We start from the raw sequence: 14,965 nt of genomic DNA, 5'->3' as shown, positions 1-14,965 counted from the left end.
ATATAATTTAACAGGAAAAAAAAGAAGTTGGATGAAGGCAGGTGGAAACAGGGCACATATCTGAGGAAATTTACAGAGAGGCGACAATCATATGTAAGGAAATGTATAGAGAGGCAGCAATTTTATGGGAACAAAAGTCATGAAGGAATTCAGTGTATCAATACTAATGCCACTGACAAGAGGACTGGAAAAAACAGACGATGGTGGACGATTTTATTCAATGTGGTAACAGCCAAAAGCGTAAACAAAACAGACACTATGACGGCAACACTGCCTGCACGTTGGACGCAATTATTTTTTCCCGAGTCAAGATGCGTTTTTAGCTCTATTGGTCCCATTACAGAAAAAAAATGCACAAAATATATTTCCCAGTGCAATGTATACATTTTCACATGAAAATAAATAATTTTAGATTCAAAGAAAAAAGAAGAAGAAAAAATTTTCAACCATTGCCTGAGGTGGGAATCGATCCCGGGACCCTCTGCGTGGGAGGCGAGACTCTTAACCATTACACCACGTAGTCGCATTGTTTACACGTGGGGGAATTTTCAGTATATATTGTAACATAGGCTATCGTGCGTTATTCATACAAAAAATTCAAATAAACAGTATTTACAATGAGGTTCACTGGCTAACCTCGATGGATTTAGACTGATAAAATAGTGCTTGATAACATGCATACACTTTTGGAATTATTTGAGACATTTTTGTGTTAACGTAAAACCAATGACGACGCCAAAATTCAGTCAATCTTGGCCGCCCCCTGGGAAAAAATTGAGGAAATTTAAAAAGAAGAACCATAAAGCACTGAACAAGTTGTGTTCCTCTGACAAAATATGAAAGAGGAAATGGGGGTAAAGGAAAATAAAAGAAGAAAGGAGCCTCTGTCCTACCAAAATGGACCCCAAACTAGTGTAAAATACCAAATTTTTGCGGTCGGCGCGCGCACAATTTGTCCTCGCAAAGCCTTTTTGAGAAGCTTGAAGACTTAACACAGAGTCGCTCTAAGAATACACGCTATGTTAACATTCTCATCTTTTGAATTAATGAAATGCAGAATAAAGCTATTTTATGCATGGTATGATTGAGGAAATCTTGAGCCTAAAAACCTTGCTCCTGAGGAAGAAATCACAATATGCACCCCTGCATGTTATCTCTATGATCATGGAATTTTGTTGAATAGCATCCAAACTAAAAACCCTCTGTATAAGGCCTGAAAAAAGATTTATATTGCCATTTTTGACCGACTCTAAAATCTGAAAAAAAAAATCAGGTCAGGCTTTTTTTTCATATTTGAATTTTCATATTTGGTATAAAATACACAAAAATGTTGTGAAAATGTTTTGCGTGTTTGTAATTCATACTGCACAACTCTGAAATATAAAAAAAAACAAGTCGAAGAAACCTTATAATTCATTATTTACTATGGTACGGTATTTGCGGTGAATTTGCATTTCTTGATTTTGTATGTGGCCAAAAAAAGGCAAAAAAAAAGTAACCAACCAAGCATATCTGACTTTGGAGTTCTAAGGGCAATTACAATTTTTTACGCCTAATTGAAAGGCATTTTATTTTTTTACACTTTGCCTTATGCTTCCGTCAATTGCAAGCCCGGCTACCAGGGACCCGGGCACTGTAGACACAATACCGGGACTGTCACCCTGAAATTACCAGAAAGTACGCCCTCGGTACCTCGGACTGTACCCAGGACTGTACCGAATGTACAATCAGTCGCCCCGTAGCGGGGCCATGAAAATACTTAAATTTTGGATTTGCTGATTAAAAACATTGAAAATTAATACAGCACTTTGAAACCCGGCTGACATGGGGGGACAGTACCGGGGTTTCACCCACAATTTGTGCCCCGGGACAATACCGGGGCATAGCGGGATTATTACAATTGCCTTTGGTAATCTCCCCGCTTCGCCCCCGCTGTGCCCGGGTCCCTGGTAGCCGGGCTTGCAATTGACGGAAGCATTAGTCACTACTCACTCAGGTTTTTTCATCGCTTAAGCATATTAAGGGTAAATTCAATCACATCTCTATTTCATCTTGTTCACAAATCTTGAATTCTTACTCTTTCAGGTGAACAAAAAAGGAAGGAGATGGAGGCAGAAAAACAGGAAGAAGAAGGTAAAGACACTTGTTACTCTTTTAAAGCCACAATATATGATTTTGATCAAATTTTAATTTTGTTATCTTTGCCAAAAATCATGAAGTAATATTTAGTTACAATGAAAAAAATGAAAGCAAACACACTTACTATCTATCAACTTCTGATATTGGTGTTGATGAAGAAGCTATCTGCTGCTGATATTGGTGTTGATGAAGAAGCTATCTGCTGCAGATATTGGTGTTGATGAAGAAGCTATCTGCTGCAGATATTGGTGTTGATGAAGAACCTATCTGCTGCAGATATTGGTGTTGATGAAGAAGCTATCTGCTGCAGATATTGGTGTTGATGAAGAAGCTATCTGCTGCAGATATTGGTGTTGATGAAGAAGCTATCTGCTGCAGATATTGGTGTTGATGAAGAAGTTGATGAAGCTATCTGCTGCAGATATTGGTGTTGATGAAGAAGCTATCTGCTGCAGATATTGGTGTTGATGAAGAAGCTATCTGCTGCAGATATTGGTGTTGATGAAGAAGCTATCTGCTGCAGATATTGGTGTTGATGAAGAAGCTATCTGCTGCAGATATTGGTGTTGATGAAGAAGCTATCTGCTGCAGATATTGGTGTTGATGAAGAAGCTATCTGCTGCAGATATTGGTGTTGATGAAGAAGCTATCTGCTGCAGATATTGGTGTTGATGAAGAAGCTATCTGCTGCAGATATTGGTGTTGATGAAGAAGCTATCTGCTGCAGATATTGGTGTTGATGAAGAAGCTATCTGCTGCAGATATTGGTGTTGATGAAGAAGCTATCTGCTGCAGATATTGGTGTTGATGAAGAAGCTATCTGCTGCAGATATTGGTGTTGATGAAGAAGCTATCTGCTGCAGATATTGGTGTTGATGAAGAAGCTATCTGCTGCAGATATTGGTGTTGATGAAGAAGCTATCTGCTGCAGATATTGGTGTTGATGAAGAAGCTATCTGCTGCAGATATTGGTGTTGATGAAGAAGCTATCTACTGCTGATATTGGTGTTGATGAAGAAGCTATCTACTGCTGATATTGGTGTTGATGAAGAAGCTATCTCTGCTGATATTGGTGTTGATGAAGAAGCTATCTACTGCTGATATTGGTGTTGATGAAGAAGCTATCTACTGCTGATATTGGTGTTGATGAAGAAGCTATCTACTGCTGATATTGGTGTTGATGAAGAAGCTATCTACTGCTGATATTGGTGTTGATGAAGAAGCTATCTACTGCTGATATTGGTGTTGATGAAGAAGCTATCTACTGCTGATATTGGTGTTGATGAAGAAGCTATCTACTGCTGATATTGGTGTTGATGAAGAAGCTATCTACTGTTGATATTGGTGTTGATGAAGAAGCTATCTGCTGCAGATATTGGTGTTGATGAAGAAGCTATCTGCTGCAGATATTGGTGTTGATGAAGAAGCTATCTGCTGCAGATATTGGTGTTGATGAAGAAGCTATCTGCTGCAGATATTGGTGTTGATGAAGAAGCTATCTGCTGCAGATATTGGTGTTGATGAAGAAGCTATCTACTGCTGATATTGGTGTTGATGAAGAAGCTATCTACTGCTGATATTGGTGTTGATGAAGAAGCTATCTACTGCTGATACTGGTGTTGATGAAGAAGCTATCTACTGCTGATATTGGTGTTGATGAAGAAGCTATCTACTGCTGATATTGGTGTTGATGAAGAAGCTATCTACTGCTGATATTGGTGTTGATGAAGAAGCTATCTACTGCTGATATTGGTGTTGATGAAGAAGCTATCTACTGTTGATATTGGTGTTGATGAAGAAGCTATCTGGTGCAGATATTGGTGTTGATGAAGAAGCTATCTGCTGCAGATATTGGTGTTGATGAAGAAGCTATCTGCTGCAGATATTGGTGTTGATGAAGAAGCTATCTGCTGCAGATATTGGTGTTGATGAAGAAGCTATCTGCTGCAGATATTGGTGTTGATGAAGAAGCTATCTGCTGCAGATATTGGTGTTGATGAAGAAGCTATCTGCTGCAGATATTGGTGTTGATGAAGAAGCTATCTGCTGCAGATATTGGTGTTGATGAAGAAGCTATCTACTGCTGATATTGGTGTTGATGGAGAAGCTATCTACTGCTGATATTGGTGTTGATGAAGAAGCTATCTACTGCTGATATTGGTGTTGATGAAGAAGCTATCTACTGCTGATATTGGTGTTGATGAAGAAGCTATCTACTGCTGATATTGGTGTTGATGAAGAAGCTATCTACTGCTGATATTGGTGTTGATGAAGAAGCTATCTACTGCTGATATTGGTGTTGATGAAGAAGCTATCTACTGCTGATATTGGTGTTGATGAAGAAGCTATCTACTGCTGATATTGGTGTTGATGAAGAAGCTATCTACTGCTGATATTGGTGTTGATGAAGAAGCTATCTACTGCTGATATTGGTGTTGATGAAGAAGCTATCTACTGCTGATATTGGTGTTGATGAAGAAGCTATCTACTGCTGATATTGGTGTTGATGAAGAAGCTATCTACTGCTGATATTGGTGTTGATGAAGAAGCTATCTACTGCTGATATTGGTGTTCACGGTTGTTTGATGGGATTATTTATTAGTTTTCAAACAAAACATCATGTACAACCAAAATTTAGGCTTAAACAGCTAAAAGTGACATCATGCTAATGTATACAGATGCTTTTGAGTCATTCTCAACTTTAATTTCCCCTCTTTTACAAAATTATTCACTTTTATAGCATTTTTAAAGCTTTTTCGGATATAAAATGCCGGGATAAAATGTATCTATTAATGACAAAATTGGTGGCGCTATTTAGTTACTGGAAATTACTCTTTCAAGCTTTTAATACAAATAATTCCTTTTATTGTTTGATAAAATGTGTTTATAAAATTTCCTTGTTGCTTGTTTCACCTATTCTAGGTGTTTTAATGGCAGTATTAATCACCTACCCCTTGCAAATAAAGAAATATAATTTAGGATAAATAGCGCCATCTATAGTTTGCATTTAGTTAATAATGAAGCCGATTCTATATACATCAAACAACCGTGTGTTGATGAAGAAGCTATCTACTGCTGATATTGGTGTTGATGAAGAAGCTATCTACTGCTGATATTGGTGTTGATGAAGAAGCTATCTACTGCTGATATTGGTGTTGATGAAGAAGCTATCTACTGCTGATATTGGTGTTGATGAAGAAGCTATCTACTGCTGATATTGGTGTTGATGAAGAAGCTATCTACTGCTGATATTGGTGTTGATGAAGAAGCTATCTACTGCTGATATTGGTGTTGATGAAGAAGCTATCTACTGCTGATATTGGTGTTGATGAAGAAGCTATCTACTGCTGATATTGGTGTTGATGAAGAAGCTATCTACTGCTGATATTGGTGTTGATGAAGAAGCTATCTACTGCTGATATTGGTGTTGATGAAGAAGCTATCTACTGCTGATATTGGTATTGATGAAGAAGCTATCTACTGTTGATACTGGTGTTGATGAAGAAGCTATCTACTGTTGATATTGGTGTTGATGAAGTAGCTATCTACTGCTGATACTGGTGTTGATGAAGAAGCTATCTACTGCTGATATTGGTGTTGATGAAGAAGCTATCTACTGCTGATATTGGTATTGATGAAGAAGCTATCTACTGCTGATGAAGAAGCTATCTACTGCTGATATTGGTGTTGATGAAAAAGCTATCTACTGCTGATATTGGTGTTGATGAAGAAGCTATCTACTGCTGATATTGGTGTTGATGAAGAAGCTATCTACTGCTGATATTGGTGTTGATGAAGAAGCTATCTACTGTTGATACTGGTGTTGATGAAGAAGCTATCTACTGTTGATATTGGTGTTGATGAAGTAGCTATCTACTGCTGATACTGGTGTTGATGAAGAAGCTATCTACTGCTGATATTGGTGTTGATGAAGTAGCTATCTACTGCTGATACTGGTGTTGATGAAGAAGCTATCTACTGCTGATATTGGTGTTGATGAAGTAGCTATCGACTGCTGATACTGGTGTTGATGAAGAAGCTATCTACTGCTGATACTGGTGTTGATGAAGAAGCTATCTACTGCTGATATTGGTGTTGATGAAGTAGCTATCTACTGCTGATACTGGTGTTGATGAAGAAGCTATCTACTGCTGATACTGGTGTTGATGAAGTAGCTATCTACTGCTGATACTGGTGTTGATGAAGAAGCTATCTACTGCTGATATTGGTGTTGATGAAGTAGCTATCTACTGCTGATACTGGTGTTGATGAAGAAGCTATCTACTGCTGATATTGGTGTTGATGAAGTAGCTATCTACTTCTGATACTGGTGTTGATGAAGAAGCTATCTACTGCTGATATTGGTGTTGATGAAGTAGCTATCTACTGCTGATACTGGTGTTGATGAAGAAGCTATCTACTGCTGATATTGGTGTTGATGAAGTAGCTATCTACTGCTGATACTGGTGTTGATGAAGAAGCTATCTACTGCTGATATTGGTGTTGATGAAGTAGCTATCTACTGCTGATATTGGTGTTGATGAAGTAGCTATCTACTTCTGATACTGGTGATGATGAAGAAGCTATCTACTGTTGATATTGGTGTTGATGAAGTAGCTATCTACTGCTGATACTGGTGATGATGAAGAAGCTATCTACTGTTGATATTGGTGTTGATGAAGTAGCTATCTACTGATACTGGTGTTGATGAAGAAGCTATCTACTGTTGATATTGGTGTTGATGAAGTAGCTATCTACTGCTGATACTGGTGTTGATGAAGAAGCTATCTACTGTTGATATTGGTGTTGATGAAGTAGCTATCTACTGCTGATACTGGTGTTGATGAAGAAGCTATCTACTGTTGATATTGGTGTTGATGAAGTAGCTATCTACTGATACTGGTGTTGATGAAGTAGCTATCTACTGTTGATATTGGTGTTGATGAAGAAGCTATCTACTGATACTGGTGTTGATGAAGTAGCTATCTACTGCTGATATTGGTGTTGATGAAGAAGCTATCTACTGCTGATATTGGTGTTGATGAAGTAGCTAACTACTGCTGATACTGGTGTTGATGAAGTAGCTATCTACTACTGAAATTGGTGTTGATGAAGTAGCTATCTACTGCTGATACTGGTGATGATGAAGAAGCTATCTACTGTTGATATTGGTGTTGATGAAGTAGCTATCTACTGATACTGGTGTTGATGAAGAAGCTATCTGCTGCAGATATTGGTGTTGATGAAGTAGCTATCTACTTCTGATACTGGTGTTGATGAAGAAGCTATCTACTGCTGATATTGGTGTTGATGAAGTAGCTATCTACTGATACTGGTGTTGATGAAGTAGCTATCTACTGCTGATATTGGTGTTGATGAAGTAGCTATCTACTTCTGATACTGGTGATGATGAAGAAGCTATCTACTGTTGATATTGGTGTTGATGAAGTAGCTATCTACTGATACTGGTGTTGATGAAGTAGCTATCTACTGCTGATATTGGTGTTGATGAAGAAGCTATCTACTGCTGATATTGGTGTTGATGAAGTAGCTAACTACTGCTGATACTGGTGTTGATGAAGTAGCTATCTACTACTGAAATTGATGTTGATGAAGTAGCTATCTACTGCTGATACTGGTGATGATGAAGAAGCTATCTACTGTTGATATTGGTGTTGATGAAGTAGCTATCTACTGATACTGGTGTTGATGAAGAAGCTATCTGCTGCAGATATTGGTGTTGATGAAGTAGCTATCTACTTCTGATACTGGTGTTGATGAAGAAGCTATCTACTGCTGATATTGGTGTTGATGAAGTAGCTATCTACTTCTGATACTGGTGTTGATGAAGAAGCTATCTACTGCTGATATTGGTGTTGATGAAGTAGCTAACTACTGCTGATACTGGTGTTGATGAAGAAGCTATCTACTGCTGATATTGGTTTTGATGAAATAGCCATCTACTACTGAAATTGGTGTTGATGAAGTAGCTATCTACTGCTGATACTGGTGATGATGAAGAAGCTATCTACTGTTGATATTGGTGTTGATGAAGTAGCTATCTACTGATATTGGTGTTGATGAAGTAGCTATCTACTGCTGATATTGGTTTTGATGAAATAGCTATCTACTACTGAAATTGGTGTTGATGAAGTAGCTATCTACTGCTGATACTGGTGATGATGAAGAAGCTATCTACTGTTGATATTGGTGTTGATGAAGTAGCTATCTACTGATACTGGTGTTGATGAAGAAGCTATCTACAGCAGATATTGGTGTTGATGAAGTAGCTATCTACTTCTGATACTGGTGTTGATGCAGAAGCTATCTACTGCTGATATTGGTGTTGATGAAGTAGCTAACTACTGCTGATACTGGTGTTGATGAAGAAGCTATCTACTGCTGATATTGGTGTTGATGAAATAGCCATCTACTACTGAAATTGGTGTTGATGAAGTAGCTATCTACTGCTGATACTGGTGATGATGAAGAAGCTATCTACTGTTGATATTGGTGTTGATGAAGTAGCTATCTACTGATACTGGTGTTGATGAAGAAGCTATCTACTGCAGATATTGGTGTTGATGAAGTAGCTATCTACTTCTGATACTGGTGTTGATGAAGAAGCTATCTACTGCTGATATTGGTGTTGATGAAGTAGCTAACTACTGCTGGTACTGGTGTTGATGAAGAAGCTATCTACTGCTGATATTGGTTTTGATGAAATAGCCATCTACTACTGAAATTGGTGTTGATGAAGTAGCTATCTACTGCTGATACTGGTGATGATGAAGAAGCTATCTACTGTTGATATTGGTGTTGATGAAGTAGCTATCTACTGCAGATATTGGTGTTGATGAAGTAGCTATCTACTTCTGATACTGGTGTTGATGAAGAAGCTATCTACTGCTGATATTGGTGTTGATGAAGTAGCTATCCACTGTGGTATTCTATGAGGAATTTAACGTCTTAATTTGGACATTATTTTAAAATTGCTCTGTTGTTCTATAACCACAATGATTGGGTGTTAGTTGGGATGTGTAAACATTACATATATGTCAAAAATCAGGTTTGAAAGAAATTAGCCAAATTCGTATTAAACAATCTCAGTATATAATTTTGGCCAGTAGATAGCTTCTTTATCAACATCTGTATCAGCAGTAGATAGCTTCTTCATCAACATAATATCAGTAGTACATAGCTACTTTATCAATATCCAGTATCAGCAGTAGATAGCTTCATCAACAACAGTATCAATATAGCTTCTTCATCAACACCAATATCAGCACTTATAGATAGTTTCTTCATCAACACCAGTATCAGCAGTAATAGCCGCGTCATCAACATAATATCAATAGTATATAGCTACTTCATCAATACCAGTACCGCAGTAGATAGTTTCTTCATCAACACCATATCAGCAGTATATAGATTCTTCATCAACACCAGGATCAGTATCAGATAGCTACTTCTTCAACCCCAGTATCAGCAATAGATAGCTTTTTCATCAACACCAGAATCAGCAGTAGATAGCTACTTCATCAACTCCAGTATCAGCAGTAGATAGCTTCTTCATCAACATAATATCAGTAGTACATAGCTACTTTATCAATATCCAGTATCAGCAGTAGATAGCTTCATCAACAACAGTATCAATATAGCTTCTTCATCAACACCAATATCAGCACTTATAGATAGTTTCTTCATCAACACCAGTATCAGCAGTAGATAGCTGCGTCATCAACATAATATCAATAGTATATAGCTACTTCATCAATACCAGTACCGCAGTAGATAGTTTCTTCATCAACACCATATCAGCAGTATATAGATTCTTCATCAACACCAGGATCAGTATCAGATAGCTACTTCATCAACCCCAGTATCAGCAATAGATAGCTTTTTCATCAACACCAGAATCAGCAGTAGATAGCTGCTTCATCAAAATAGTATCAGTAGTATATTGCTACTTCATCAATACCAGTACCGCAGTTAGACGCAGTAGATAGCTTCTTCATCAACACCATATCATCAGCAGTATATAGATCCTTCATCAACACCAGGATCAGTATCATATAGCTACTTCATCAACACCAGTATCAGTAGTAGATGGCTTCTTCATCAACACTAGTATTAGAAGTAGATAGCTACTTCATCAACACCAGTATCAGCAATAGATAGCTACTTCATCAACACCAATATCAGAAGTAGATGGCTACTTCATCAACACCAATATCAGTAGTAGGTAGCTACTTCATCAACACCAATATCAGCAGCAGATAGCTTCCTCATCAACACCAGTATCAAAAGTAGATAGCTACTTCATCAACACCAATATCTGCAGTAGATAGCTTCTTCATCAACACCAGTATCAGCAGTAGTTAGCTACTTCATCAACACCAATATCAGCAGTAGATAGCTTCTTCATCAACACCTGCTGATACTGGTGATGATGAAGAAGCTATCTACTGTTGATATTGGTGTTGATGAAGTAGCTAACTACTGCTGATACTGGTGTTGATGAAGAAGCTATCTGCTGCAGATATTGGTGTTGATGAAGTAGCTATCTACTACTATGGGTGTTGATGAAGTAGCTATCTACTGCTGATAATTGATGAAGTAGCTATCTACTGCTGATATTGGTGTTGATGAAGTAGCTAACTACTGAGTGGTGTTGATGAAGTAGCTATCTACTGCTGATACTGGTTGATGATGAAGAAGCTATCTACTGCTGATATTGGTGTTGATGAAGTAGCTATCTACTGCTGATATTGGTGTTGATGAAGTAGCTATCTACTGCTGATATTGGGTGTTGATGAGGTGGATATCTTATGCTGATATTGGTGTTGATGAAGTAGCTATCTACTGCTGATATTGGTGTTGATGAATCTACTGCTGATATTGGTGATGAGCTATCTACTGCTGATACTGATGAAGAAGCATGTTCATTGGCAGTGAGATAGCTATCTACTTCTGATCACCTGTATGATGAAGTAGATAGCTACTTCATCAACACCATTCAGTAGATAGTAGATGATAGCTACTTCATCAACACCAATATCAGCAGTAGATGGCTACTTCTATCTACTGCCAATATCAGCAGTAGATGGCTACTTCATCAACACCAATATCATAGTAGATGGCTACTTCATCAACACCAATATAGGTGGCTACTTCATCAACACCAATATCAGCAGTAGATAGCTTCTTCATCAACATCCTTCTTCATATCAGAATCAGAAGTAGATAGCTACTTCATCAACACCAATATCAGAAGTAGATGGCTACTTCATCAACACCAATATCAGTAGTAGGTGGCTACTTCATCAACACCAATATCAGCGGTAGATAGCTTCTTCATCAACACCAGTATCAGAAGTAGATAGCTACTTCATCAACACCAATATCTGCAATAGATAGCTACTTCATCCACACCAATATCAGCAGTAGATAGCTTCTTCATCATCACCAGTATCAGCAGTAGATAGCTACTTTATCAACACCAATTTCAGTAGTAGATGGCTATTTCATCAACACCAATATCAGCAGTAGATGGCTACTTCATCAACACCAATATCAGAAGTAGATGGCTACTTCATCAACACCAATATCAGTAGTAGGTGGCTACTTCATCAACACCAATATCAGCAGTAGATAGCTTCTTCATCAACACCAGTATCAGAAGTAGATAGCTACTTCATCAACACCAATATCAGAAGTAGATGGCTACTTCATCAACACCAATATCAGTAGTAGGTGGCTACTTCATCAACACCAATATCAGCGGTAGATAGCTTCTTCATCAACACCAGTATCAGAAGTAGATAGCTACTTCATCAACACCAATATCAGTAGTAGATGGCTACTTCATCAACACCAATATCAGTAGCAGATAGCTACTTCATCAACACCAATATCAGAAGTAGATGGCTACTTCATCAACACCAGTATCAGTAGCAGATAGCTACTTCATCAACACCAATATCAGCAGTAGATAGCTACTTCATCAACACCAATTTCAGTAGTAGATGGCTATTTCATCAACACCAATATCAGCAGTAGATAGCTTCTTCATCAACACCAATATCAGCAGTAGATAGCTTCTTCATCATCACCAGTATCAGCAGTAGATAGCTACTTCATCAACACCAATTTCAGTAGTAGATGGCTATTTCATCAACACCAATATCAGCAGTAGATGGCTACTTCATCAACACCAATATCAGTATCAGATAGCTACGTCATCAACACCAATATCAGAAGTAGATGGCTTCATCATCAACAACAGTATCAGCAGTAGTTAGCTACTTCATCAACACCAATATCAGCAGTAGATAGCTTCTTCATCAACACCAGCATCAGAAGTTGATAGATACTTCATCAACACCAATATCAACAGTAGATAGCTTCTTCATCATCACTAGTATCAGCAGTAGATAGCTACTTCATCAACACCAATATCAGTAGTAGATCGCTACTTCATCAACAGCAATATTGGCAGTAAAAAGTTACTCCATCAACACCAATATTAACAGTAGATAGCTTCTTCATCAACACCAGTATCAGAAGTAGATAGCTTCTTCATCAACACCAGTATCAGTAGCAAATAGCTACTTCATCAACACCAATATCAGTGGTAGATAGCTACTTCATCCACACCAATTCTGATTCTGATCCACTTGTCCATACTCAATTTCAACACCAATTGCATAAAGATGACTTTTTACACAGAGATATAACAATTAATATTCAATTTCATCTTAATAGGTTCTGAAAAGCAACTCACTAATGACACCCCAGCCTCTACCAATGAGAAACCTACAGAACTGTATGAAGACCAGCTAGAAGTAGCGCTTCCTGCAATAGAAGGCAGGAATACATTGATCTTGATGCCTACCGGAGCTGGAAAGACAGTGGTAGCTGCAAGTGTCATAGAGAAAGTTATCAATGATTCTGATAACAAAATGAAATGCAAAGTCATCTTTATGGTCCCCACTGTAAGTTTGTCAAACATAATATATAAATAACTATTTGGTTAAGGTTAGATTCATGCATAGGCTAATTGGTACAAGGTAACAATTTGCTGGTGTAGTGCACATTAGGATATGACCGTTGCTAGGTCAACTGGCTCACGCTTTCTTTGTTACGAACCACTGATCGAAATGATCACAACACAAAGCCTATGGCATATCATAATTCAGAACATGTGTATGAGCCCAGGCTTGAACCAGTAACCAACACTTACTAATGTGCACTAAGGTAGTGAATTAGCTAGTTGGTACAAGGTAACAACCATTATCCATTCAGCTCCAGTGAAACCTCATTAATTTCACTGGATCTTGATGGGATACATTGCAATAGGTATTAGCATTTTACTTTGAATAATCAGTATAACAGAGCTGTAGTGCCAGTGGATTTGGAACAGATAATAGTTGGCAAGGTAGGCTTAGCACTGCACTGTACAGTAGCTGTACGTGATGGTGAACTGTCAATCATTGACATGTAAGTCTTCTGAATTCTGCACTCTCAGATTTTCCAGACTTTTGTCTGGGCCACTTACATCCCTGAGGTTGGAGTAAATCAAATCCTAATCCTAAAACATAATCCTAATCTTAATCTTTTGGAGTACCAACAGTTCCTCTAAAGTTTAAAATTGCACACCCTAAATATAACCTTAAAACATTGCACACCCTAAATGTAACCTTAAAACAATAAGGGACAGCTTCAAAACCCGACCGTTGGTTGCCCACCGGTTCTGTCTGTTTGGAGCCAGTTTCTATTGTTCTAAATAGTGGAACACTGTTCAACCACTAGTCAACCGGTAGTCAAGTTGTGAAGCCGCCCCTAACTAAACTAGCCTAGTTCAAAGAATTCAAATGATGTGTTTTTTGACATTTGACTTGTTTATTCAATTTATTTTGCCTACATATGTTGTTTCTATTTAATTTAAATTAGGGACCACTCGTCAAACAGCAGCAAGAGAGATTGGAACAGTGTTTGCGTCCATCACGCAACTTCGCATCACAGGCTTGAAAGGAGACACAATGAAGATTCCACTGAAAGCAATGCTTGAATCTCACAATGTAATTGTCTTGACTGCAGCTATACTGGATAATGCACTCCGGGATGGGGATCATCTTGTGGAGCTGGAATCATTGGCGTTGCTTATATTTGATGAATGTCACCATTGTATGGTAAGAAGTAGTGATAATGTAGGAGATTATTTATTTTTCACAAAGACCAGGGGTGCACTTTTATTCTGAGGTGGTCATTATGCTTATTCAGTGAGGTAGAATCAAAAAGAACCTACTTTGCCATGTTTGTGTGTTGCTCGTGGAGGCCACTCAATGTACCTGCGGATTATATCGCTATACGCATGGGAACCGTTTTTTGCATTCTGTGTGCAATGCGTTATGCCAAGTATATGCACTTAGCACTACATGCAAAAACTTTGACCCACTCAAGCTTAAAGACACAAATTATTGTTCCATTTTGGGCTCTTGTTGACAAATGCTGGCGGTACATTGATTGACCTCCATGAGCTTCAATCCAAGAAGGCGGCTTTTCCATAGCACACAATTCTCGGTATTCACATTGCTCTTGTCAGTTCACCAGTTTGACCTTCAGGTTAAATACCACTAATTATGTAATACACAGGTTTCAATGGGAAAATGCCTAATTTCGGGTGGAATTTTCTCATATTCAGAACTCTCACAGTTCCAATGCCACCAATATCAGGCGAAACTATATGATTTAGATGCCAAATGATCAAAAATTCAACATAGGTTGACCTGAGACTTTTCTTGTTTTAACGCACTGAACCGTA

The 14,965-nt window shown here is 38.1% G+C and overlaps 1 protein-coding gene across 1 annotated transcript in view; it reads left to right on the top strand.

Moving 5' to 3' along the window:
* The window catches only part of LOC140170891 (ATP-dependent RNA helicase DHX58-like), a 47,861-nt gene that overhangs the window by 17,655 nt on the left and 15,241 nt on the right, over positions 1–14,965 (top strand). The window contains 3 exon segments of the mRNA XM_072194094.1: positions 2,086–2,133; positions 12,907–13,140; positions 14,095–14,333. Of these exon segments, the coding sequence (XP_072050195.1) occupies positions 2,086–2,133; positions 12,907–13,140; positions 14,095–14,333 (521 nt within the window).

This window comes from Amphiura filiformis, chromosome 15 (assembly GCF_039555335.1).
Source record: "Amphiura filiformis chromosome 15, Afil_fr2py, whole genome shotgun sequence".
Lineage (NCBI taxonomy): Eukaryota > Metazoa > Echinodermata > Ophiuroidea > Amphilepidida > Amphiuridae > Amphiura > Amphiura filiformis.
The sequence above is the reverse complement of the archived record's forward strand: the minus strand, read 5'-3'. Positions and strand labels throughout refer to the sequence as shown.